This window comes from Sphaerodactylus townsendi, linkage group LG04, assembly GCF_021028975.2.
Source record: "Sphaerodactylus townsendi isolate TG3544 linkage group LG04, MPM_Stown_v2.3, whole genome shotgun sequence".
Taxonomy (NCBI): domain Eukaryota; kingdom Metazoa; phylum Chordata; class Lepidosauria; order Squamata; family Sphaerodactylidae; genus Sphaerodactylus; species Sphaerodactylus townsendi.
In genome coordinates, this window is record NC_059428.1 from 149,092,180 (window position 1) to 149,116,481 (window position 24,302).

The 24,302-nt window shown below is 55.0% G+C and overlaps 2 protein-coding genes across 7 annotated transcripts; one reads left to right on the forward strand and one right to left on the reverse strand.

The window, feature by feature from the left end:
• Positions 1-69: 69 nt before the first annotated feature.
• MLST8 (MTOR associated protein, LST8 homolog) lies at positions 70-4,966 on the reverse strand. The gene is made up of 8 exons (XM_048495603.1): positions 4,182-4,966; positions 4,007-4,058; positions 2,500-2,662; positions 1,849-1,924; positions 1,617-1,769; positions 1,301-1,437; positions 924-1,093; positions 70-522 (listed from the first exon to the last, which is right to left on the reverse strand). Exons 1-6 carry the CDS (start codon positions 4,308-4,310, stop codon positions 1,378-1,380), a joined length of 633 nt encoding a protein of 210 aa, XP_048351560.1. The 5' UTR covers positions 4,311-4,966; the 3' UTR covers positions 70-522; positions 924-1,093; positions 1,301-1,377.
• Positions 4,967-5,116: 150 nt separating this feature from the next.
• LOC125432174 (hexosaminidase D-like) lies at positions 5,117-22,584 on the forward strand. Of its 6 annotated transcripts, none has more exons than XM_048495587.1 (16): positions 5,117-5,349; positions 6,458-6,654; positions 7,444-7,753; positions 9,133-9,229; positions 10,508-10,745; positions 11,054-11,163; positions 12,091-12,178; positions 12,635-12,799; positions 12,941-13,124; positions 13,890-13,961; positions 14,879-15,083; positions 15,948-16,030; positions 17,214-17,292; positions 18,569-18,670; positions 19,235-19,339; positions 20,683-22,584. In XM_048495587.1, exons 4-16 carry the CDS (start codon positions 9,135-9,137, stop codon positions 20,867-20,869), a joined length of 1,713 nt encoding a protein of 570 aa, XP_048351544.1. In that variant the 5' UTR covers positions 5,117-5,349; positions 6,458-6,654; positions 7,444-7,753; positions 9,133-9,134; the 3' UTR covers positions 20,870-22,584. The 6 variants fall into 6 exon arrangements, with proteins under 6 accessions (XP_048351544.1, XP_048351548.1, XP_048351543.1 ...); XM_048495591.1 differs by having other exon boundaries at positions 7,444-7,552; XM_048495586.1 differs by lacking the exon at positions 6,458-6,654.
• The last annotated feature ends 1,718 nt before the right edge of the window (positions 22,585-24,302 follow it).

Sequence of the window (24,302 nt, forward strand, 5' to 3'; positions counted from 1 at the left end):
TCAGCGCTAACAACGGGCACAGCCATTCTTGTAGGCAACACACTCCTGAAAAGGCACCATACATTTTGGTCTTGTTCCAACAGGGCTGTGTTTATTTCAGGCATCTTTTATTATTCGTGGCCCACAGGCGACTCAAGTGAAGAGCAAAACAGCCTTCCAAGCACTTCAGACAGAGTGCTGCTTTGTCGGTGTGTAATTGTGGCAGGCGACAAAACCAACAAACGAAACGTCTCCACCAATTCCTGGTGGGGTCCCTGTCAGGGTGAGCCTCCCTCCTCTCACGGGAGAAGAGATGCAACCGCTGCTCGCTGCCTCTTCCTGTTAGCAGCCGCAGGTATATCCTGGCTCCAAGTTTTCACCCAAGGCTGATAAGCCCAGTTCTGGGGGTCCCAGCAGGTGCTATTCAGCCCAGCACGCTGTCGTTGAAAGCCAGGCAGACGACGGCCTTCTGGTGGCCACTGTACTCCCTCTTGATCTCCCCCGTCTCCACGCACCACAGTCTGGCCAGATTATCAGAGGAGGCTGGGAAGGGGGAGACAAACAGAGAGAGGTCAGGAGGTCAGGCTGCTGGGAAGAGCAGGCACTGGGGGGGGGGGGCAGGACCAGGAGTCCCCATGGTCCCTGCCTCTCTCACTCCCTCGCTTGAGGGCTGATCTTAGCTCCTTTGCCCTCTAGTCTGCAACCCGGGAAGAGCAATGACCCAGTTGACAAGGGCAAGGGAAGAGAACTTCTGAAGGAGAGCCCCAGCCCAACCCCCCATTCGGCTACTTGAGGCAGCAGAAAGGGCATCCCAAGGGGGCTCGGCTTCAGAGCCCTCTAAGGCCTGCATTCTCACTGGGAAAAGGAAGCATCAGGTCAGAGCACCCCGGGGCTGACCCCTCCACGTTCAGCACCCCTCATGCCCACTTCCTGGACTCTCTCACCAGTGACAATGTACTGGGAGTCTCCTGAGAAGGCGCAGTCCCACATCCAGCCACGGGAGGTCTCCCCCGGGTTGTTGCTCTTGATGCTCAACTCTGTCATCAGGGAGAAGTTGGACGTCTTCCAGATCTTGCAGGTCTGGTCAGCGGAGCAAGTAGCCAGGAGGCTGCAGCAGAAGAAAGAAGGCAGGTTCCATTGTTGTGGGCAGAGGACAGCTTGTGCATCAGAATCCTTGCAGCGCCAGCCCTGGAGAGCTCAGAATCGACAGTGTAGCTTTCTCCCCACCCCAGGCCACAATGTGGCACCCACACAAATGCTTTGATGTGTGTGAGGAGTAAAGCAGGGAAAGATTTCCCGAGGCCACTCACTGATGGATAGGTCTGGGCTGAACTTGCACTTTGGGAAGGCGCTATAACTTGGTTGTGTCGCTTGGGAATCTTTGGTCTTTAGGATGAGTTAGGAATGCACCACCGATGCTCCAATGCCTCCCGTTAAGTTCCACACGTAACAGTTGCCCTGCAAGGAAAGGGGGGCAAACAGACCAACTCAGGCTACTGAGCTCTCCACCCTTCTGCCCATGACTTTCGAGCTCTGGCTGTCCCACTGCCCCCCCCCCCCCCCCCGGCAGAAGGCAAAGCAACAGCCCACCCTCCCAGGATTGTGCACGTGGTCACCGAGCAGGCTTGCTTGCTTACTGAGCTGTTGACGGCTGCCATGTAGCTGGCGTCAGGGTCGATGTGTACGGAGTTGACGGAGACTTCCGGCTCCGGGATGAGCTGCTCGTTGTGGTCTGTTTTCAAGTCCCAGATGTGAATGGCTCCGCTCTGGTCCCCCACAATCAGTTCTGCCTGAAAGGGAACGGGAGAAATCAGGGGCCCGTGCCATCAACTGCATGATGCCCGAGAACGGACCAGGAGGTCAGAATACCTGATTTGGGTGCAGGCAGACGCAGTTGATGGGCGCGTTCACTTGGAAGATGCGCTGGCACTGCAGGTTGCGCGATCTGGGAACGGAAGGGACACGGGGTGATTCAGGGGCAACGGCACAGTAGCCCTCCATGCTGTGTGGCTGGTTTTCCCCCCAGGGAACTCCAAAGCCCCTCAATCTGCCGGGAACGCCTCTCGCCCAAGCCACAACGGACGCTGTTTTTACTTTTCTTCAGGCCTGATGAGATTCTGAAACCTCCCACAGGAGACCGTCCAAGTGGGTCACGCCCAAGATTTGGGGCTCTTCATAAAAAGACAGAATTTAGGGCAAGATAAGGGGAACCTTCTAATAAACACCCGGTGCTGTGTCATTTCTAGGATAACTTTTTACAGAACCACAACCATTGACATGTACCCTCTGCCTTCTCTAGCACGGCCGGTGGTCCTTCATACTTCTGATGCCGTTTTGTTTTTTAAAAAATGAGATCCAGGAGCCAAAAGCTTGCGGTATAAAGAAAGCAGAATTTAAACAGCCAGATCTTAAAATACCAAAAAGGGGTTTCAGAGGCCGTAATTCTAAATTCTCTTGTAATGAGGGATGTGCTCCTGAACAGCCCCCTCCCCACTCTGAACCAGAACCAAAGCGAGGCACCGGAGGTCCCAGATGCGAGCCATGCAGTCTTCGCCTCCCGTGTACATCCAGCGGCCGTCTTCATGGAACCCCACAGACGTTATGTTCTTGCTCACGCCGTCGTAGTTGATCACCGGGTTTGGGTTGTTGGAGTTCAAGTCGTACATCCGAATGTGCTGGTAGCCTGCAGGACAGACACAGGTGGACAGTTTCTTGGTGCGTTAGAAGGGCTGGAACAACCAGAGTGGGTCTTGTGGCATGTTAAATGAATTCATGATGGCAGAAGTTTTTCTGGCCCCCAAAGTCTGCTTTTGGGGGATATTTGGTGCTTCTGACATTACATAGAAAACACAGAACTGTTATCAATCTTGAGGCAGTAGTTTAATACTATTATTGCATTTTGTACTGATCTTCGTTGAGAGACTCTGTGCTCAAAGACAGGCTAAAAATTCTCTGAAGAAAGAGCAGTCAATACTGTGGAATTTGAAGGGCAGGCTAGCCTCCATCTAACTGTCTGCATTTGCTCCAGTCTGCACCTTCCACCCACCCCCCTCGGCTCCTTGGATGAATTTTTAGTACCACAAATTTGCCAGCTTTTAAAGCCCTTTTAAGTGATTGATCTATCAGTCCTCTTGCTGTTTTCCACCTGCTGAATGTGTTATTCCAGCACAGATGTTTGTTTTATGTTGCATCGAGGTTTAAAAATGTCAAAAAGGAACAAAAAAATTGATTACTTTAAAAGCCTGCTAAAATAATGAAAGAGGCAAGAATGGGGGCGGAGGGGGGGCACCAAAACAACTCCCCCCAAAAGGAATTGCATCATGCAAGTCTGAAAGGTCAGGAAGGGTTACTGCTGTGTCTGGCAGGAGAGGGGAGCACTTATAGATCTCTGCTTTTAAGGTCTTCAAACTTGGAGACAAGCAGGAAAGAGGAAGAGCCAACTTCAAACGGAAATCCAGGTGTGGCCGTTCGGCTAAGAAGTCAGCCAGCCCTTGATCCAACCTCCTGTCACTGAAAGGGACAACCGTAAACATTATATGTGGTGGTGGCAGAAAGTGTAGTCAAGTGGCAACCTCGTAGGGCTTTCAAGGCAAGGGACGAAGGGGAGTGGTTTGCCATTGCCTGCCTCCATATAGAAACCCTGGACTTCCTTCATGTCTCTCCTCTTAGCTTTCAAGATCTGATATCAGGCTACCCGGGGTTATATATTATATACTCTACCTCCAAGTAACACTGTGCCATGTTTAGTCCACTACTCTGGGAGACAGTGCATCCTTGGGTCTCTAACTCCTCAATGTTTTAACACGGATGGGCTCCAGCCATAAATTTACCCTTGGAAAGAGTGTTTCTTGGGCCACTGCTGTCTGGGCCTTTCCCACCTCCAAGAATCCTAGGGCCATAGTTCCAAAAACAGTGCAGAGAGTTCTCCAGTTCAGATCCCCAGCGCCCATCTTGCACTGGAGTCCTGTGCAAAGCCCTGCAGGAGGAAGGATCTATCCCCCCTCCCAGGGTGGCACCTCATTCCTACCTGCAGCCGCTATCATGCTACGGTCTGGTGTGATCTCCAGGGCATTCACCTGCTGGTTCCTCTGGTTAAGAAAGATTTGTTGGGTAATGGCTGAAAAAAGGGCGGGCAAGACTGCGTGGATTGTAGGAGCAAACGCCCTGCCCTACCTGCCTGGCTTCTCTTTTCGGAAGGATACAGAGTCCTGGTGCTGGACAGTTCGGGTGCATATCCCGCTGTGGGCCTGCCAGAACCGAACCGTGTGGTCGTAGCCTGCGGTGGCCAGGATCACTGGGTCGCTGCCCACCGTGCCCTGGGCTGTGTTCATGGCGTCAAGGGGTACAGCAGGGTGCAATGTTGAGTCCCCAAAGTCAGTGGTTTGCACGTGTACGGAGAGCGCCTCCTTCCTCCAGGACACGAATCCAATGGTGAGCAGAGAAACAGAGAAAGAAATGAAATGCACAGAAATCAGCCTGCCCCTCCTGTGGGCACGACTGTCTTTGCGAAGAAATCTGAAATAAACCAGAGGAGACCGGGCGAAACATCACCAGTCAGCCCCAGGATAAAAAGCTTGTCGGGGCAGATGAGGGAGGGAAGGAAGCGCCCCAGAATCCCCCAGACCGACGCAAAAAAAAAAAAGGACCCCAAATGCTGCCCGAAATCCCGACAACCGAAATCCCGACCAATGGAGGAAGGAAGGAAATGCAGAGATCTGCATAAGCAGACAGGTGCCAGCAAGTGCAATATGTCCAGTCAACACAGGACTCTGCACTAGCGCGGCCACGACGGTGCAAAATGCCCTGCAGAAATAAAATGCCCTTTGCAAAACATCGCAGGAGCAAAAGAAAAACCCTTTTGCTGCAACTGTTTGCTGCCAAGAGAGACGCGCAATCCGCGCCCCCCCCCCGCCTCCCCCAAAGGGGGCCAGCACCCCTCCCCCATTAACGGGGGGGTCCCACACTCGGGGGAGGGGCCGAAGGGGGTCACTTACCACCAGAAAAGGGGAGAGTGGCGGGGCGCATGCGCCTTCCGGGGCAGGACTGGCCGGTCTGTGCTCTCCCCCGCCCCAAGCCCGGTAGGAGGACCGCAGCGCCCCCTGCCGGCGCGGAGGAGGAAGAGGGCGCTCGCCCAGCTGAGCATGCGCAGTGCCTCTCGCGTGCCTCTTCCCCTGTCATCCTCCCGGTTCTGTTCCGAGTACCCCGTTATGGGCCCGGCGGGCCTCGCAGGCGGCGCTTTGGGTCGTCGTCCGGCGCCTGCGCGTGGCCGGCTTGGCAGGAGGGGCAGGAGAGCCGCCTTCCCCCCGCGGTAGGGAAGCCCCTTGCAGAGGTGGGGGAAGGGGCCTCACCTGCCGCAGAGGAGCACAGCAGGTGAGCGGAAAAGGCGGGTGAACCTGCCTCAAGAGGGGGGCCACAGGCAGAGGGGGTCCGGCAGGTCCATGGGGGTCATGGGGACTGGCCAGAGAGAACCTCCATGTTCAGGGGCAGTCAACCTCTATATCCTAGTAGTGGCAACAGGCTACATCAGGGGCTGCTGTCGGGGGCGGGGCGGCCGGAAAAGCCCCCCCCCCAGGAGCCGTGCTCGGGGCCGCCCCCTCGAGCTCAGGAGCTGCTGGACTCCCCTGGGGAAGGGCAGGTGGGGGCTGGGGGAGGGCTCCCCTGGGGAGGCGTCGCTTGGATATCGAAAATGGTCGCCCACCCCCTGCAGCAAGGCCCACTGGGGTTGCCCTCCCAGGATCTACCATGAGGTTACTTGCTTGCTTGCTGGGGGTGGGTGGGGGACGAAGGACCTTGGTTCTGTTTTTGGGCTCTCAGAATTGAGAGGGAATATGGCCCTAACCGCTAACCCCCAATCCAGTTGCCTAGATGCATCCTAAAATGGGTGGGTGGGTGGTCTGCAGGGCATCTGAGGCCTGTGTGGTGGTTATGGGGTGCGGACAGAATCAAAAGGCAAAGCGCTGGCTCTGCTGCCGGGACTTCTGTTGAGCCGGACTGGCAGGAGGCAGCACCAGGTCAAGAATTCCCGCCTGCAGGTGTCTTTCTGAGCCGCCATCTGATCTCGCCTGTCTGCTCTGCCTGCGGGGACAGGAGACACCCCATGGACTCTGGTTTTGCCTGGGGGGGGGGGGCTCAGAAGGATGCCCTTAGCTGGGTGAATCCCAGGCAGCACACAGAGCAGAGGGTACCATTTTCTGTGACTGGTGGGCAGCAGCCTGGCAGGCTTTGGGGGTGACCTCTGGGCTTCTGATGGAGCCACAAACAGGATTGCGTGGGCAAGTTCTCCATGCAGGGGGTCTGCCAGCCTTCCCAGATAGAGATCCAGCGGAGAAGCCCAGCAAGGCTGCTTTCAGTTGACTTCTGCCTGCCAGCTCAGCAGAAAAGCCCAAATGAACTGTTGCAGTGGTTGTTCGGGACCATCAGTGTGCAACTTCCAAACCTGCTGCTTGCTCAAAAAATGCCTTCTTTGGGTGTTCCTGAGCTTGGTGGCCGAGGTCAGAGAGAGCTTCCTGGGCTGCCTTCTGAGAAGTGACCTGCGGCCTCTTGTCCTTTTGATCCCTTGAGATCTGGTGTCGACACAACCAGTTCTCACAGCTTCTGTCTGCAAAGATGCTGCGTTGATGGACTTTGAACACAACCCTGGTTTCTGGATAGAAGTGCAGGCCCACAGCTACCAGGGTGAGAAACTGGTTCCTGTAGGCAGTCTCCGTGGATAGCTACCTGGCATCTGACAATAAAAATTCACCCCATGCAAGGTATCATAGCTAACAGCCCACACACACACACACAAAAACCCCATCCGCCATACCTCTAATCCACTCCCCTGCTAAAACCAGTGGCCATGGCCATGTCTGGTAGCAGGGAGTTCCGCAAGCCAGCTACCTGATGTGTGTGAAGAAGCCAGACTCCATTGGGTCTCTCTTGAACCCTTGAGCCTGCTGTGGCTTTACCTGCTGACCCTCCTGATTGTGCATTTGCTCAGCTGACAGCTGCAAACTGGCATATTCTTGTTTTCAGGTAGGGTTGACTCTGCATTTGAGGGAGGTGGGATTTGAGCTGCTGGCTCAGGACCCCTTGGCCAATCTCTTTCTTTATATCTGACTGTCAGGAATTGGCCTGCAGAGCGGTAACGAGGAGTGAATTTGCATGGTGCCAGATCCGGAAATATTCCCTGGGGGAACTACAAATCTTGCAGCTCCTTCGCCTACTTCACAGGGCTGTGCGAGGAGAAGGAAATGCAGCAGAACTGGTACAACCCCAAAGATAGGTTTACAAAGCAGAGGCCTGCTGCTCTGTGGGCCAGCTCCTCTGCTGGCCCGGCCCTGGCAGTGTGTACAAAGTTTGCTATAAAAACACAGTTTTTCCCGGACAGTTAAGTAAATCAGTTGATGCTCAGAGCTGCTGAAAAACCTGTTTATGATGCCATCCCCACCCCTACATGATCTCTGTGTTTTTTCCATCGGACAGAAGCTCCTGCTGCAAAGCCAAGAAAGCCGCCTTCGCCCTGCCGCAGTTTATTTCCTTGACGGGGTGGTGAAAAGTGCCGGGTTGGTCTCGGAGAACAGAAGAGCCCTCGGTCTGTATCTGTGGACGGGATTTTCACTCTCTTCTGGCCACACGGTGGTTTCTGAGTGGACAGAGGTTGTGGTCGGCCTCTGCAAACAGAGAAAGTTGTTTTTCTCACAGTAGCAGAAACAGGAGGGTCAGCAGGTGAAGCCGCAGCAGGTTCAAGGGACCGAGGGAGGCCAAGGGAGGCCGGCTTCTTCACACACATCAGGTAGCTGGCTTGCAGAACTCCCTGCCCAGGATGTGACGGAAGTGGTTGCATCTGCTAATTTCGGGGGGGGGGGGGGGGGGGGGTTGAAGAAAAAAAAGATCAGACAGGTTTTGGAGGGCAGATCTGTTAGTTGTGATGATTCAATGGAGCTTACTTGTCCCAAGGCAGTGTACCTTGGAGTAACCATGTGTCCTGAGTGCAAGCCTTCTAAGGGCCAGCTGCTTCTGGAAGCAGAAGGGCCTGATGAATTTGAGTGATGTCTTAAAGAGTCATAATAAGGTTATTGTGGCAGGAGCGTTCCTGGGCTGGATCCTACCGTGCCTGCTTTGTGCAAACACAGTCTTCGGCGTATTAAAAAAACCCCAACAGGCTCCAATCTGATCTGAAGCTCTGCTGCCGATCTGAAGGCTGGGAGTCCTTCTTCACCCCAGCGTGAAACTGTGGAATTATTATGCACCCGTTCTGTTAAGCGGGGCTCAAATAGAGATGAAGAGTTTCTCACCCGCTGCAGTTGCTCAGCTCACGTGAATGCCACTGGGAAGGTGATTTGCAGCCACTGAGCCGCACTTAGAAGCAGCCTTCGTGCTTATCTTGTGCGCTGCTAAGCTCTGGGGAAAAGGGCCACCTGTGAACTTTGCGGTTCAAATCCCCCCCCCCCCTTCTATGTGTACATATCTGGTGACTTCAGACGTACGTTCGCTTCTGTAGCTCCTGGAAGGGGCCACCAGACTCCTTGATGTTTACTCGGGCAGCACAGTTCCGGCTTTCTTCCGAAGCAGCTTCCTTTGAACCTGCAAACAAATTCCGGCTTTTCACTTGGTGCTGCTCAGCAGCACCCAACTCCAGCAAGCCGGCTCAGGGCCAATCCCCACAGGAGTTCTTAGCTATGCAGTGCCATGGAGATGCCACGGAGCCCCGTCCCCACGCTGCAGGTGCTCCGGCTCCCTCCCTCCCTCGGCCTCCTCCCTCCCCGAAGCCTTGCCTGTGTTGCTGCATGTGGGAATTGGAGTTAACCTGGAACAAATGCAGGAATGTGGAGGCTTCAATCAAGAGCCGGGGGCTTAATTGGTGACGGGCTGGCCTCTTTCAACAGACCTGAGCAAGTGGAGGAAAAATGTTCAGATCTTGCACCTCTTAAATAGCACTTGCTGGGGGGGCGGAGGTGGGGAGCTAGACAGGGATTGTGTCATGGGGTGGAGGTGGAGGTGGGGGGGGGTTACCTTTTCCTCCCAGTTAGTGTCCATATAGATCACTCTATAAGGTTGGCTTTAGGCTTAATGGGGAAGGACCTTGGATTCTAGCAAGAGATTCCACGCGTTGTCATTCCTTCTGGCCTCGCAGCCCCTCTGCAACGACAGCTTCTTTCCCCTTCTCCTCAGAAATGGTGCTCCATCGCAACCAGAAGCTGAATCTGCTGCGGATTGTGGTGCTGCTGACGGTCGCCCTGGCCGGCCTCAAGTTTTTCTTCCGGGACAGGTGAGTGCTTGGGGGAGGGGGAGGGCGTGCAAGGCCCTAGCTGGGGAGAGCCTGTGGGTGATCCAGAGAGCAGAACTGCCAGATTGAGCTCTTCTTGGACTGGGTGAAAGGGAGGGTCGCTTCCCCCTCCCCAAACGTCATTGGGGCATCAATAGACTTCTGAGAGACTGTCTAGCTGCAAACTCCATACTTGTGAACTGCAAGTTTGGTTCCATTCAGTCCCACGGAACAGTGGCTATGATTTGCTGGGCGGAGCAGCTACTGGAGGGAGGATGGGACATGCCAGGCCATCAATTCCCAGCAGAACGGCAGGGGCTGGGCTGTATTTTTGTGTTCCCAGAATTCTGCCTGCAGCTAGGCAGGCGTCCTGGACTGGCTCATGGGCGGGGCCGTCTTTGCTGGGGAACCGGGAATTATCCTTGGCCCCGGGAAGAGATCCGCACGCAGCAGATGCTTCTCGCTTGGGGCTTTTCTGTGCTGAGCCGTGTCATTTGCTCCAGAGGCAGCCTGGCCTCTGAGGCTGCTCTGCTTTCCTTCAGCTGTTCTGCCTCCCCAGAGTTCTGCTTTCTTGTATAATTGAAGGTCTGGTGACCTTTAGGCTAGAAAAAATGAGGGGGGAAATTAGGTTTAATTTAGCACTCAGTTTACTAGTGAGACAAGGTCTTCCTAAGGATGTCTACGTAGGATGAAGAAGAAGAAGAAGAGTTTGGATTTATATCCCCCCTTTCTCTCCTGCAGGAGACTCAAAGGGGCTTACAATCTCCTTTCCCTTCCCCCCTCACAACAAACACCCTGTGAGGTAGGTGGGGCTGAGAGAGCTCCAAGAAGCTGTGACTAGCCCAAGGTCATCCAGCTGGCGTGTGTGGGAGAGTGCACAGGCTAATCTGAATTCCCCAGATAAGCCTCCACAGCGCAGGGCCGACAGGAAGCTGAGGAATCAAGCCGGTTCCTCCAAGATTAGATACCACGAGCTCCTTGGCCTCCTGCTGCCATGCTGCTGCACACACACACACTGCTGCACACTACGCCACTGCTACACACACACACACACACACACATTCTGTTGGATGTGGCTTCTGGGTCTGAAAACAACTTCTTTCTCAACATGGTACCTAAATGGAACCTCCATATTTGGAAGCAGTCTAGCCTGGGGAGTCAGCGGTGAAAAGAGGTAGAATATCAGTGGCTAAAAATCTTGAGCCAGATTTGTTCTGGGCATCCTGGAAGGGGTCGTACAGGCAGGGGATGTCCGCTCACCCCCTGTTTCCACACATGCAGCTTCACACTGGATCAGCGCAAAGACACTAGCGGGGAGAGCGGCTTCTGGGGCAAAGCCGGGGAGCTCAAGCAGTCTGCCAAGCCCTGGGATGGGTTGCCGGCGCTCCTGGAGACCAAGGTGGCCGCTGCGGGGCAAGAGAGTCGGAAGCAGCCGGTCTGGGATTTCAGCACCACCCAAATGCGGCTGGTGCATCTTGACCTCAAGGGGGCAGCCCCCAAAGTGTCTTATTTGGAGCAGGTGAGCAAGGAGAGGGGAGGGAGGGCGCAGAACGTTTCCCTTGCGTCTCTTCTTGCGCGTCTGACAGCGGTGTGATTTGCAGGCGTTCTCAGGTGGCGACGCTTCTTGCCATCCCACCTGATGTTAGGTTTCTTTGCCCACTAAAGTGCTGTCCAAAGGTGGGGTTTTTTTTGGGGGGGGGTCTGCCACCCCAGGCACAGAGGGGGTGCCCAGCCAGCGATGTGACTTCTCCCAGCCCGCAGCCAGAGAATGGCGGTTCTTTTGTGGCATGAGGAAGCGGGACCGGTCGTATTCCTGTTCCTCCGCAGGTCTTCCCGCTCTTCTCCAAACTGGGCGCCAACGGGATCCTCATTGAATATGAGGACATGTTTCCATTCAAGGGAGAGCTGGAAGTTTTGAAGTCTCCATATGCTTATAGGTAAGCAGGAATGTTTTTGGGGGAGTAGGGGGGGCTGGGATGGCCGAGTGTCCTCACTGATGAGGAGATCTTCCAAGAGGCTGCCTGTTTGGTTTGCAAGATAGAGAAGGGTCACGTGACATGAATGTCAGGAGACCCCTGTTGGATCAGGCAGCAGAGGCCTGCCAAGTGCTTCTCAAGACAGTGGCCACCCAATTCCTCTGGAGGTCCAACAAGAGGGCACTGAGGCCAAGGTTGTCCTCCGATGCGGCCTCCCAGCCTGTGGAATTCGGAGGAAGAAGAGCAGTTGAGAAGATTGTCCGCTTTTCCAGTCGCGAAGCCCTTCTGAACTTCCTGTGTCTTTGTGTGAGGTCTCCTTTCCTCTCCTGGCTGGCCATTTGCAGCTGGCTTAGCAGGGCCCTGTAGGGTTTTCAAGGCCGGTGAAGTGCAGAGGGGTTTGCCGTTGCCTGCCGCAGCAAAGTGACCCTGGACTTCCACGGGGGTCTCCCACCTGAGCACTACCCTGTTCAGCATAAAGATGTGTGAATTCATCTGCCATTTCCTGGACCATCTTTGTTGCAGGATGCTCCACTTGGGTCCTAGTGCCTTGCGGAGGACAGAACTCGGTAGGCACTAGGACCCAAGCAAAGCATTCCAGGAGAAAGATGGTCCAGGAAGTGGCAGATGAATTCACACATCTCCTGTCGTCCTTATCCTGAACAGGGTATAACTAAGGCTGGTGCTTCTTAGCTTCCCAGGTCCTATGAGAGGGGGCTGTTAGCCTCCCCGGCCATCCTCTTCTTAGAGGTGCTCTGGCTTCCTACTTGGACCGGCTCTGGCTTTGGGCCCTGTGGCTGGCCGGCCTGGCACCCCCGCCCGAGGCTGGCTGGCTGGCTGGCTGGTTCCAAGGGCTGTCCTGTGCTGACCGGCACTCCCGTCTCTTGACAGCGAAGAGGATGTTGAGAGGATCCAGAATCTGGCTGAAATCAATAAGCTGGAGGTGATCCCGCTGGTGCAGACCTTTGGGCACGTGGAGGTAAGTGGATCCTCCTTCTCCGCTGACCCCTGGCCAGCTGTGGCTTCTGCCAGAAGAGCCCTACTGTGGTCTCCGTGGCCAACTAGCCACGGAGGTGGGAGAAGCTGGCTTCAAATCTGGTCAGGCCAGTTCTGGCTCCATGTGCTGGATGCCGGTTGCTCTTGTGAACAAACAGTTCACGGGGGGGTTTGGGAATGCAGGAAACTGAGGAGACCTTGGGAGACCTAAGTGAACAAGCAGGGCGAGGGGCAGATCCCGCAGGGCATGGCTGTGGGTCAGCGCCCTTTCTGCCCCCCTCCCAGTTGACTTTGCCCCTGGGCCTTGAATGGCAGATGCAGGCAAAGAGGCTCTTAGCGAGGACGGAGGAGCCGCAGGCAGGTCCCTTCTCCTGGAGTTCCCTTGCAAACGCACTCCAGCCCCGCTCCCTCGCCCATCCCCTCTGCTGCTCTCTCGCAGTTCATCCTGAAGCACGACAAGTACCGGCACTTGCGGGAGGTGGAGCGATTCCCCAACAGCTTCAACCCCCACGTCCCGGAGACGCTGGCCGTTCTGAAGGCCCTGATCACCCAGGTGCTGAGCAAGCACAGGCGCTCCAGCTGGGTGCACATTGGGGCCGATGAGGTAAGGGGAGCCCCCTTCTCCCCCACCCACACCAACCTCCTACTTTCTTGCAGGGCCGTTGAGCCCCCTGACCCCACCTGGGTCCAGGCCAGCCCGTGACCCACCCCAGTGACCCCTGAGTCCCCTTTCCTCTCTTCCCAGGTCTTCCACTTAGGGGAGGGGATGGATTCCAAGAACTGGCTGAGCCGCAATGCCGGCGACGTGGGCAAGATGTTCCTGAACCACATCCGGGAGGTGGTGGACTTCATTGCCAGCCAGGACTGGGGGTTCCAGGTGCTCATGTGGGACGACATGCTCCGCAAGGTCAGCGTGGCAGCTGTCCAAGGTGAGCCTCTGGCTGCTCTGACCCCTGCACAGCCGCGGAGTTGAAGTCCCCTGCAGAGAGAGGCTGAGCTGCTCTGATGTCACGGAAGGGCTGAGCGGCTCTGATTGTAGAGAAGGGGGTGCTGGGAGGTCTCCAAAAAAGATGGGGAGAAGAGGTGGGAGCCCAGGGAATTGTGGGTCTTGGGCGGGGGCAGGTTAAGAAGGCACAAGCGTGGAAGGAGGGATGGCCCAGAGAGAGGAGACCCAAAGGAAGCATCTGAAAGAGAGAGAATGTTTAAAAGGAGACAAGAACACGCAGAGGCAAAGAAGGCAGACATTTGAGTATTGGGTCGATTCCCCACGGACAATTAGTCGCATGGAACTCACATGAAAAAAAGAGGTTTCAGGCATGCCTCCTCACTGCTTGAGCGACGAAGGGGGTTTCTTCCCGGCTCTGTCACTCGTCTCCCCCCTTGTGTTTTTGCCGTACCAAGTTGGAAGTACAACTTTTTGTGTTGCCACAGTTCTTTTCTGTCTCGGGGGCGGGGGGGCTAATCCTCGCTATTTTCCCGCCCTGGAGAGTGACGCAGATCCCGGCAGTGAGGAGTTTGAAACCCTGATGCAGTTCATTTTTAAACTTGGTTTAAACTACATTTAATTTCCAGTGGGGAATCGGCCTTGGTTCGAAATGGCCTTCCAGACCCTTGGGCTGGAAGGTTCTAATCCATAAGGCATTGTTTGAGGAAGCTAATTTCCTCCCACCTTTTGTGTATTTTTTGTGTTGCAGACTCCGGTATCGCCCAGCACGCTTCTCCCATGTTATGGTTTTATGCTCCAAACTTTGATGCACAACAAATAGGTAATGGGGCAGGTGGGGTGTGTTTATATGTGTGTTTATTATTTTATGTGTATTTATTAGATTTTATTTATATCCTGCCCTAACTGACAGAGGCCAGGCGCAGGGCAGCCTACAGACATGCTAAAATACATAATATAAAACAAGAAAAGTGATATCTCTTCCTAAAACCCTAAAAGATGGCAAAACAATAAGCAGTCCTATGAAAAACCCGCCTCCCCCATCTCGACACCCCCCCCCCTCTTGTCTGAGGACCGTCTCAGCCTGGGGAGAAGGAGGGGAGCAGCGCCAAATACGTTGTATGTGTTAGCCAATAGCATTTGGTTGGTCGGTCGGTCGGTTGGTCAGTCGGGTGGGTGGGAGGGAGGCCGGCCAATAGAATGTGTACAGACGGTGGGTAGATGGATGGCCTCATCCAAAGGCCTGGTGGAACATCTCTGTCTTGTAGGCTCTACAGACCTGTTTAAGGTTCTGCAGGGCGCTGGTGTCAACTGACAGAGAGTTCCACCAGGCAGTGTGTGTGCACAAGGTTGTCGGATCAAGGGCTGTCTCAGTAGTTGTGGGCCTGTGTTTATTCCCGAGGAAAGGACTCACTCGGGGGCTTCCTCAGCCACTCCTGTGGTCCTCTCTCCGAGGCTTTGGCATGCAATGTTCCCATATGTTTGAGCTGCTCTCAGTACTTGCCTTTGTGGAAGTAAAGCCCCCACAACACAATGGGCCTTTCTCCCAAGTAAGTGGATCTTAAGAGCCTTTGAAAATGGAGGCTGAATTTCCTGAGGGGCTGCTCGTAGGTGATGCACTTGCAGAATTTCCAAGCGCTGTGAAGCACCTTGGGCAGCAGTTGGCACTAACCCGAAACATAACCGGAGCGGGCGTGCCACACTATGACGGCCGTGGTCTCTTGCCTTTCCTCCTTGCAGGGAAATACGTCTCCAAATACGCCGAGTGTGGCTTCAAGACCATCTGGTTTGCCAGCGCCTTCAAAGGCACCACCGGCCCTGCTCAGGCCTGGACCCCTCTGCACCATCACCTCCAGAACCACCTGCAGTGGCTGAGCGTCATGCGGTCCGTGGCCAAGGCCCCCTCCACGAGGCTCCAGGGCATCGCGCTGACCGGCTGGCAGAGGCGAGGCCTGACGCTGGGTCTTCTGGGAAGGGCTGGCGGTGGCCAGGGAGCTCGCGTTCTGCCATCGACATCCCGTGGGGATCACAGGAGAAGGGCCCCCCCCCCCACTTCTGGCCTCTGAGAACTGCCTGCAGTTATTCTGCAAAGCACCCCATAGCATTCAGAGAGTCATTCTAGCTCCTGCACGTATTCCAGGCCTAGGTCCTGGCAGGGAAATAGGGGCTGGAACTCTGATAAAAATCGGCGGGTTCTGGGCGTTTGTGTGCCGCCTTTCCACCCAAATAGAGTCTTCACAGCGGGCCCCTCTGGTGAGACTGGAGCTGCTTGGGAAAAAACAGGGTTTGTCAAACTGGCCTTTAGCATGTGTGTAGAGACGGGGTCTGTGATCTCGGAAGGGTTTGCCCCTATTCCTCCGCCTACCAACAGCCAGTGAGGTATAACGTGTAAGAGTGGTGGACTCTCATCTGGAGAACTGGGTTTGTTTCCCTGCTCCTACACATGAATACCTTGGACCAGACCCAGTCCTCTGCAAACTCTCTCAGCCCCACTGCCTCACAAGGCATCTGTTGCAGGGAAAGGAAGGGAAGGAGCTTGTAAGCTGCTTTGAGAACTCCTAAGAGTTGAGAAAAGCAGGATATACATCCAAATTCCTCTTCTTCTCAAGGGGGGGCTTGAATCAGAAGGATATTTGCTGCAGCTTCACAGGGTCAAACCAAGCGAAAGGAAGGTCGTCTGGATGCGTGTTGAGTGGGTTTTGGTGAAGAGCACCACCACAGTCACACTCCCTGGGGCTGCAGGTGGGAAACCCTTTAGCCTCCCACCCCACAGTGTAACAGCTGACCTCTCTCCCCCTCTGCTCCCCAGGTACGACCACTACTCGGCCCTGTGTGAACTTCTTCCTGTTGGCATCCCGTCCCTGGCTGTGTGTCTGCAGACTCTGGTGAATGGTGAGGGGGCTGAGCTGGGAACAAATGTGGGAGACGTGGGCCGGAAGGGACTGCCCTGTGCTGCTCAGCCTGAGGTATGGCGGCAGCGGCAACTTTCCAGAGAGAGGAAAACAGGGAGGTTGTTCCAGGTTACTTTCATCCTGCCTGCAAATCCTGCAGAAAGGAGTCAGGACCCGCGGGGCAGTGGCGGGAGGAGGGTGCATTTTGTGTCAGGTTGTGCTGCCTGGTTGAGGCAGGGGAGAGTCACTTCCTAACCCCCAGTGACGAATGAGCTCAATAAAAGGTGATCCCTGAACAGGTGAATGGCATTGTTTGTTTTTAAGGGAAGGGCCATGATTCACAGGTAAGGCACCCTCTTGACGTGAAGAGCCATAGGTCCTGCATTCAGGTCCTAGCAACACCCACGAAAAGGATTTCAGGGTGGTGGGCAGTGGGTATTGGGAAGGGGTTTTTCGCTGCTCCCAGCCCTGAAGAGTAGCTGCTTACCAGAAAGGACTGTGGCCAAACTCTGTGCGGGACTTATATGCTTATATTCGCTTATTCGTGCTGTATTCGTGACTAGCGTGAAGCATCGGTGGTCTGGGATTGGGTGGGCAAATCTTCTCTAAAGATAGGAGATGCGACTTTCTGCATCAGAGTGTGGTTCTAGATCTGCAGGGCTCAGGGGCATGTCAAGATGGCTTGGTGAAAAGGATTGTTAAAAATCTTTGCTGGCAGACTGATTTATTTATTTGTTTGTTTAAAATATGATTTTCCTGTCTTTCTGCTCAGCATTTTAGGTTCCCAGGGAACAAGGGGTGGGCAGGGGGCTCTAATCTTTACCTCCCCAACTGCTTTCTCACTGGAGAAAGTTAGCTCCATCGTTTGGGGGAAGAAACGGTTTGTGGCGGAGTCAGGGGGGGTTGAGATTGCCAGTGAGAAAACAGCAAGGGAGGAAAAAGTTAGCTTCTCTCTTCCCCACGCCCTTCTCACCTTTGAGGAAGCCGTTCTGCCAGCTGAATTTGCATGGGGAAAAAGTGCTGCTTAAAAGAAAGGCGGGAGAAATTGCAGCGAGAAGCTCAGCTCTTCGCCCCGCTGCCGCCCCTGCGAGGTGGTTCTGAACCCTGCATTCCAACGCTTGCCAGACCTGTGCAAAATGATGGGTGGCTTTTCTTCCCGCCCACCCCCTCCCCCTCCCCCTCAGGTGGGTTTAATGAAGCCGCCAAAAAGAAGGTCTTGGAGATTCTGGGCTTCCAGAGCCTGCAGCTGGAGAAGAGCACCTGGTGAGTGGAGTGGGGGGCCACTTCCCTCCTGGCTATTGGGGGCAAAGCCGGGGCCGATGAGATCAGCTGTGGCTCGGGATAAAGCATCTTGTCGGCATGCAGATGGTCCCAGGGTCAATCTCCACCATCTCCACTTGAAACGGTCAGGTAGCAGGTGGTCATAGAATCATAGAGTTGGAAGAGACCCCAAGAAGGACCATCCAGTCCAACCCCCTGCCATGCAGGAACACACAGTCAAAGCACTCCTAACATATTCTCATCCAGCCATCCAGCCTCTCTTGAAAAACCTCCAAAGAAGGAGACTCCACCACACTCTGAAGTGGTGCATTCCACTGTCGAACAGCCCTGACGGTCAGGAAGTTTTTTCTGATGTTTAGGTGGAATCTTTTCCCCTTGAACCCATGACTCCTGGTCCTCGTCTCTGGAGCAGCAGAAAACTGGCTTGCTCCCTCACCAACATGACATCCCTTCAGATATCTAAACATGGCCATCATGTCCCCTCTTAACCTTCTCTTCTCCAAATTGAACATCCCCAGCTCCCTCAGTCTCTCCTCCTAAGGCTTGGATTCCAGACCTTTGACCATTTTGGTTGCCCTCCTCTGGACCCATCCCAGCTTGATGTGAAAGTCCTCAGCCGGAGACGCTGGAGAGCTGCTGCCCGTCAGAGTAGACAGCACTGACTTGAATGGCTGGAAGCTCTGGCTCAGGATCAGGCAGCCTCAGGTGTCCTGTTTGTGTTAAGTAAGGAGGGAGCAAGCAGAGACGTTGGCCAAGCCACACTGAGAGAAGGCACCTTAGCTACCTGTAGGGCGTCAGACTTGGGTGGCCCAGACTAGCCTAATTTTGTCAGATCTCAGAGGCTAAGCAAGGTTGGCCCTAGTTAATTCTCAGGTAGGGACCACCAGAGAAGTCCAGCCCAATTCTCTGCTTCTCCTCTTGGGGGGTGCTCAGGGCCTTTTGCCGAATGGCCCCCAAATATGGTGCTTGGTAAACTGTGGATTGAGACCTTGGAAGGGGAAAGCACCGGCAAGTCACGGCTGGCTTATTATGGCGACTCGTGAAAGAAGCCTGGGTTCAGCCTCGTGCTCGTGTTTCCTGCATTCCCGATTCGGCAGAGTCACCCAAAAGGCCTAAGTGGCTGCTCCGAGGGGCCAGTGGTGCGTCGGGGTGGCTGGGCAGGGGGGTCGTTTGCAGCCCTTTTCTCTCTGCCCCTGTCCCGATTGCTGAGCCAGCTTAAAACTCAGCCCCCCAACCCCAACCCCTTTGTGTCTTCCAGTGTGGGCAGCGGGGCCTTCCCCGGCTTGGATATCTATCGCATGGTTGAGCAGGTGAACAGCCAGCTGAAAGACTCTGTCCTCAAAGTCCTGGAAGAGGAGAGGTAGCCATTCTCTACAGGGGTGGGGGGAGGGGCCAGAGCAAAGGGCCGGGGGCGCTGCTGGGTTAACTGTGCCTCTCTGGAGGCTGCGGCCCTGCTTGCCCTGCCTGCCCTGCCGCAAGCCCAGGTCCCTTCCGGTCCTTCCTGCCAGAAGAAAGACATCTCAGGTGGCTGGGAGGGAAGATGACTCGGAGGCAGCGTGGGGGTGGGGGTGATGTTGGGGGGGCAGGGAAGTCAGAGCAGCAAGCTGCCTCTCCCAGGTTGCCCCCAAAAGCAAATCTGCGCTGCTCCGTCCAGCCCCCCACCTCCCATTTGCTCAGCCGCTCTGCTTGGCTTAGAGTATGTCAGATCCCTGCTCATTCCCCCTGTTAAAAACCCTCTTGCAGTCACCCGGGTGAGATCAGTTCAAGCCAAAGGTCTGGATTTGCTGGTGCCCTCAGAGGGACTCATCTTTGGGTGGAGTGGGCTGGTTAGCAGAGGAGCGCTTTCCCCCGTGCTTTGGCCCCCTTAGCAGTCTAATGGTGATTTTTGTCTCTCTTTCCCCCTGCCGCCCCGCCCCCCCCTCAGTTCCATTAAGGGATGGTTTAGCCCATATCACCGAAAGCACCTGTTCGGCAACCAGCATGCAACGCATGCGGAGAGAGCTTACAGGCAAGCAAAGAAATGCATCAAAGTCGTTTGAAAAAAGCTGAAAGGAAAAGAGGTTGTGTGGGGAGGGTCAGCTGGAAACGGGGTCTTTCTCACTCTGGTCGGTGAGGGATGACCCAGCGTGGTGTCGTTGTTGACAGCGGTGGACTCTTACCTGGTGAACCGAGTTTGTTTCCCTGCTCCTGCACATGAAGCCTGCAGGGTGGCCTTGGGCCACTCATAGTTAACTCAAGACTCTCTCAGCCCCACCGGCCTCACAAGGTGTCTGTTGTGGGGAGAGGGAGGGAAAGGAGCTTGTAAGCCACCTTGAGTCTTCTTACAGGACAGAAAAGTGGGGTATAAATCCAAACTCTTCTTCTTTCCCATGATGCAGTCTGAACTGGGGAATTGGGGGCGGGGGTGCTTGCAGCTGGCGGGGAGAATAGAAATGTGTTGGCCTGGAAAGCAACATTGTTTTTTTCCCAAAATTATGTACCTGCTACGTGTGAGCTCCAAGAGGCAGAGGTCCCAGTAAATGATACGATTATTATTACCCAGCCAAAACATTTCTTTTTAACCAAGGCTGGGGGGAGGGAAAGGCCCCTGTCCAGCCCCCAAAGAATTTATGGCACCCTGGAAATTTGGAATGGGAGATATTTCCTAGTTCCTTCCCACCCAACTATCTTTCCCATAATGCCACAAGGGTCCTCTGCTTGTGAATACCATCTTTTACAACCACAAGAAAAGATAATGAAACAGCCCCATTAAAACCAGAGTGGTTAATAGAATCATCACGAGAGGATAACAGTCCCCTCGTGCCAAATAAACAGGGCATTTGCTGCCCTCCTGAAGACCTGACAAAGGGGAGTCCGGGGACCCCCCCCCCCCCAAGGAAGGGAGCTGCATGGATCAGACACTGCAGGGCCTTTAGGGTCTTGTGACTGCTTCCCAGTCAGGCCCAGGGGAGGACCAGATGGTTCATGTGGAAAAGAGGTCCTCCCTGAGATATCCTGACCGTGCAGGAGTTCAACGATTAGAACCCACAACCTCCCAAGTGTTTATTGATTTCATTTATCTACTTCCGCTAACCTGAGTTTGTAAGGCAAAGGGCGGTGTACAAATCAAATAAAACACATAGCTGAACAAATAAAATGTGTACCCCACCTTTCTCCATAATAGGGACCCAAGGTGGCCCCCCTATTTCTCCGTTTTATTCTCACAACAATCCTGTCAGGTAGGTCGGGCTGAGAGTGTGTGACCAGCCCAACGTCACCCAGCAAGGTTCCAGGGCAGGTGTGGGGATTTGAACCTGGATCTCCCAGATCCTCGTCTGAAACTGACCTTCGGCTCTAACACCGGGCCTCTTTGCCCCCAACTCCCCCTCCCAGGGTCCACGAGGACTGGGAGAACTTCATCCAAACCCTGCGTTCGCACATGGAGGCCGTCTACTTCCCAGACACGGTCGAGGAGTGGATGGAGGAGAACGTCAACCCGCACCTGGACCGGCTGCGTGAGTTCGTCCGCGACTTCAGGGAAGTCATCCGCCTCAACGCTCGGCCCAAGAAGACCCTCTAGGGGACGCAGCCGGGCTGCAAGGGGCTCGTTGGGAACCGTCCTCTGGGTCGGCTGCTTCGGTGTTCTTTGTTTGACTTGGAAGATCCTCCTCCATGGGGAGGGGGGAAGGTTTGTGGCTGCGGGGGAGGGGGTGGGACTTGGAAGTGCACTTTATTTCTTTTCATGGAGTCTGTTTCCATCTTGACAACAAATGACCGCTAGGCCCAATCCCAGAATAATAGCACTGTAGACCACAAGAGCTGGTGACAAATTTGGGAGGGGGGAGGGAACCATCTGGAAGGGCCAGAGGCAACATACTTTTCTGTATTTCTGGCTAGGAGAAGGGTAACCCTGAGACTCCCAGTGGCGGACGCCTGGCCTTCATTTTTCTTCCACCTTTCTTCCATGCCCAGACCAGGAACTGGTGAGGCCTGACTTAAGTTCCCCATGGGGGCGTCTTTCCCAGTGGCACCGTGCCGTCCCATATGCCAGGAAGGGCTGCCCTCCTGAAGAAGGCGGTAAGCAAGCTGTTCTCTACTGGGGGCCTGCCCTGGGTGCGCAGGTGACGTGGCCTCTCTGGCGGTACAGCCCTCGCCTGAGAGAGCAGAAAGCTTCCTGAGCACCACGAGCAGCAGGTGCTGAGTTTTGAGGGCTGGGAGGTAAGAGGACCCAGGAGATTCCTTCCCAGCCTCTGCCGCCGCCGCCGCCTCCTAATGATGGCTTTCCCCCACGCCACCCCTTTCCTTGTATTTTTTAAATTCATCCAATCGCTAGAATGATGACTTGGGCCTGAGACAAGAGAGAAGGAGAAAGGATCTTGCATTTCTCATTCTTCTGGCCTAGGGCAACCCCCAAGTTTCAGCCTGACCCCTGTGAGATGCAGCTTTTCTCAGCCACGCATGTGAAGACGTTGGCCCGGCAACATTCCTCGTCCCGTGGGGGTGCAGGACTCTCAAGGCAGGAGGGGCCTGTGCTCTTTCTCTCCAGGGAGTCTTTGGCCTCGGCCAGCTGATCCACATGGGCAGAGGAATGGCTTCACCTGGGGGGTGGGAGGGGTGCGTGGCTAGAATAACGCAAACAGTCCTCGCTATTGGCTCTCCCAAGACCCCTTTTCTTGGTGAGGCTTCTGGTTCTCTGTGCAGTGGAGAAAACGCCCCGAAGCAGCCAGTGTGGCGGATCCCTCAGCGCTTGGCTGCCTGCCTGGGCACCTGTGCAGAATCCAGCAGCACAATGCTGATGCAGCAGGACCTCCCCCCCCACCCCGCTTCCCAAGGCCTCCCCCGAGAGGAATGCTCTCTCTGCTGCTGCAGTCTCCAAAAAGTGCATGGGGCAGGGAGACTGGGGACTTGCCCTGTGTGACAGCTTGTGCGACTCAAGCCAGCTCTCCCTTCCTGCTTAGGGAAACACACTCCTCTCCTCTTGGCTCACCTGCCCCCTCCCTAAAGAGCAGCCATCGTGTGTGCCCCCCCCCCCCGCCTTGTGCTGTGGGGGAAGCGGATGAGTTTCCGGCCAGCCCGCCTCTCTGGCCTCTGCAGCGTTGCTCTGGCTCTGATGCTGTGATTGACAGCTGTTGCTGTGCCCACACAGAGGGGCTGTCTGTTGCTTCTGGGCCTCTTTGGTTGGGTACCTCCAAGTTGTGTTGTTTGGGAGCCCTTTTTTCCCCTTCCTGTACAGAACGGAGCGCTTCTGTGATTGTGGAGATGAATAATAAAATCAGAAGTATTTTTCTAAGGAAATTTGGCCGAAATGCATTTATTGTACGTGGTTTCGAAGAGTTGTTCTCATTTAATACGGCTCTGGGTATCCAGCATGCACAAGGTGGGTTCCCAGGGCCCCTTGCTGTGTTGACACTTCTGTTCCTGGGCTTCAGTTCGAATGCTGGCCAAAAGGGAGGATAATTTGGCTCCACGACTCCTTTTTCCAGCATTATCAACCCCCAGCCTCTCAATATGTCACCAGCCAAAAGGAAAGCTTCTCTGCAAAAAGGGGAAACACTAAGCGCCAGAAAGGCTTTCACGGCCGGACTCAACTGGTTGTTGTGGGCTTTCCGGGCTGTGTGGCCATGGTTTGGTACCAGACCACGGCCACACAGCCCGGAAAGCCCACAACAACCAAGCACTAGAAACCCCACGATCAGGCCGTGTCCATTAGGCAGAGTCGCAGCCTGCCAGCTTCCTTCCCTCTACCTTCCCTTCTCTCTCCCAGCTCAGCATCCTCCGGGTCCCCTCTTGTTTGCCCCCTGCCAGCTGTGGTTCCTGGCAGCAGCTGCTGTCCTCTCAGGAGGCCCAACATCAGTTCTTAACACTGTGTGCATCTTCAGAAAAGTTCTTGCGCCCGTTTCCTTAGTGCGGGGCTCTGTCGATGGATCGCTGGGCATGCAGATAGATCTGTGGTAAAGCAGGCGCGCTGGTTGTTGGGCGTGCAGATACGTCTGAGCAGGGATTCCAGTAATGGCTCCCGTTGCCACAATAATATGGCTGGTTCCCTAGAGCAGAAGGGAAACAGCACGATTCTTTGGTGTGCATTTTGGGGGATTTTTGAAAAGAGCTCTTACTCAGATGAAAGGTTCCTGCCTGCCCCTCCCTCTCTGCCCCTCTGCATTTATCAGCAAAGACGTTCAAGAGGAGGGAGGGGGGGCATTGCAGAAGTAGGGAACTTTCTTAGAGAAGATCTCTATTGCAGCTTGACGGCCCCAAAATATTTCCAGCATCCGCATCCAAGATCCAGCGTGGTGCTGCTCTTGAGGCGAGAGACAGCCTGGCTATGCATCAGCAAATGATTGCTGCATCTTTCCGGCCAGCCCCCCCTGCTGACTGACTGTCTGGGGCGCTCCAAGCAATTTCTGGCTGCTGTGGATTCATTCCTGGGCCTCTCCACATTGGCCGGTGGGGGAGCTGCATTCCCTGGGTGTGAGGAAGCCTTTCCGCCAAGAGATGGAGCTCTTCTCGTGCGCTTCCCGCAGGCAGGGCAGCCTCCTCTTCCACAGGTGCTCTTGCCAGCCTGCCCGGTGGCAGCTGTTCCTTCTGGGGCTGGGAGGGAGGGGTTCTTTCTCAGCTGCTCAGGAAGTCTCTGGTCACCGTGTTCCTCGTTTATTGTGCTTTCCTGCCAAAAACTTGGTGCTCAGAGCTGATGGCAGTAATAAAAATGTCAAATAGAACATCACAGAAAAGGAGCATGGGGGGGGGGGTTTGTTGACAAGAGATGCTGGAGGGGGGGCACCTCTTCTCCTCCCCCCACCCCCTGGGTGTGGCTCTTGCCCCCCCCCCCCCCCAGCCTGTTTTCTCTGCTTCTCTGGGTCTCTATTTCACAGCCCCTAATTTTGAATGGGTGTGGTGGCCTGGAAAATCTTTGGGACTGACCCCAGCCCCAGAACTGCATCTACTTCATGAGCATGTCCAAAGTGTGGGAGAAATTGTAGCCCTCGTCTCCTGCCCTTAGGCATTTGGAGCACTGT

Bases quoted from the DNA above. Each gene is read 5' to 3' on its own strand.
- MLST8 (XM_048495603.1), bottom strand. From the start codon at position 4,310: ATGAACACAGCCCAGGGCACGGTGGGCAGCGACCCAGTGATCCTGGCC. The intron at 4,059-4,181 runs GTATCCTTCCGA...CAGAGGAACCAG, and splicing joins CTGTCCAGCACCAGGACTCT to CAGGTGAATGCCCTGGAGAT. The intron at 1,770-1,848 runs GTATTCTGACCT...GTTCCCTTTCAG, and splicing joins TCTGCCTGCACCCAAATCAG to GCAGAACTGATTGTGGGGGA.
- LOC125432174 (XM_048495587.1), top strand. From the start codon at position 9,135: ATGGTGCTCCATCGCAACCAGAAGCTGAATCTGCTGCGGATTGTGGTG. The intron at 10,746-11,053 runs GTGAGCAAGGAG...GTTCCTCCGCAG, and splicing joins AAGTGTCTTATTTGGAGCAG to GTCTTCCCGCTCTTCTCCAA. The intron at 18,671-19,234 runs GTAGCCATTCTC...CCCCCCCCTCAG, and splicing joins AAAGTCCTGGAAGAGGAGAG to TTCCATTAAGGGATGGTTTA.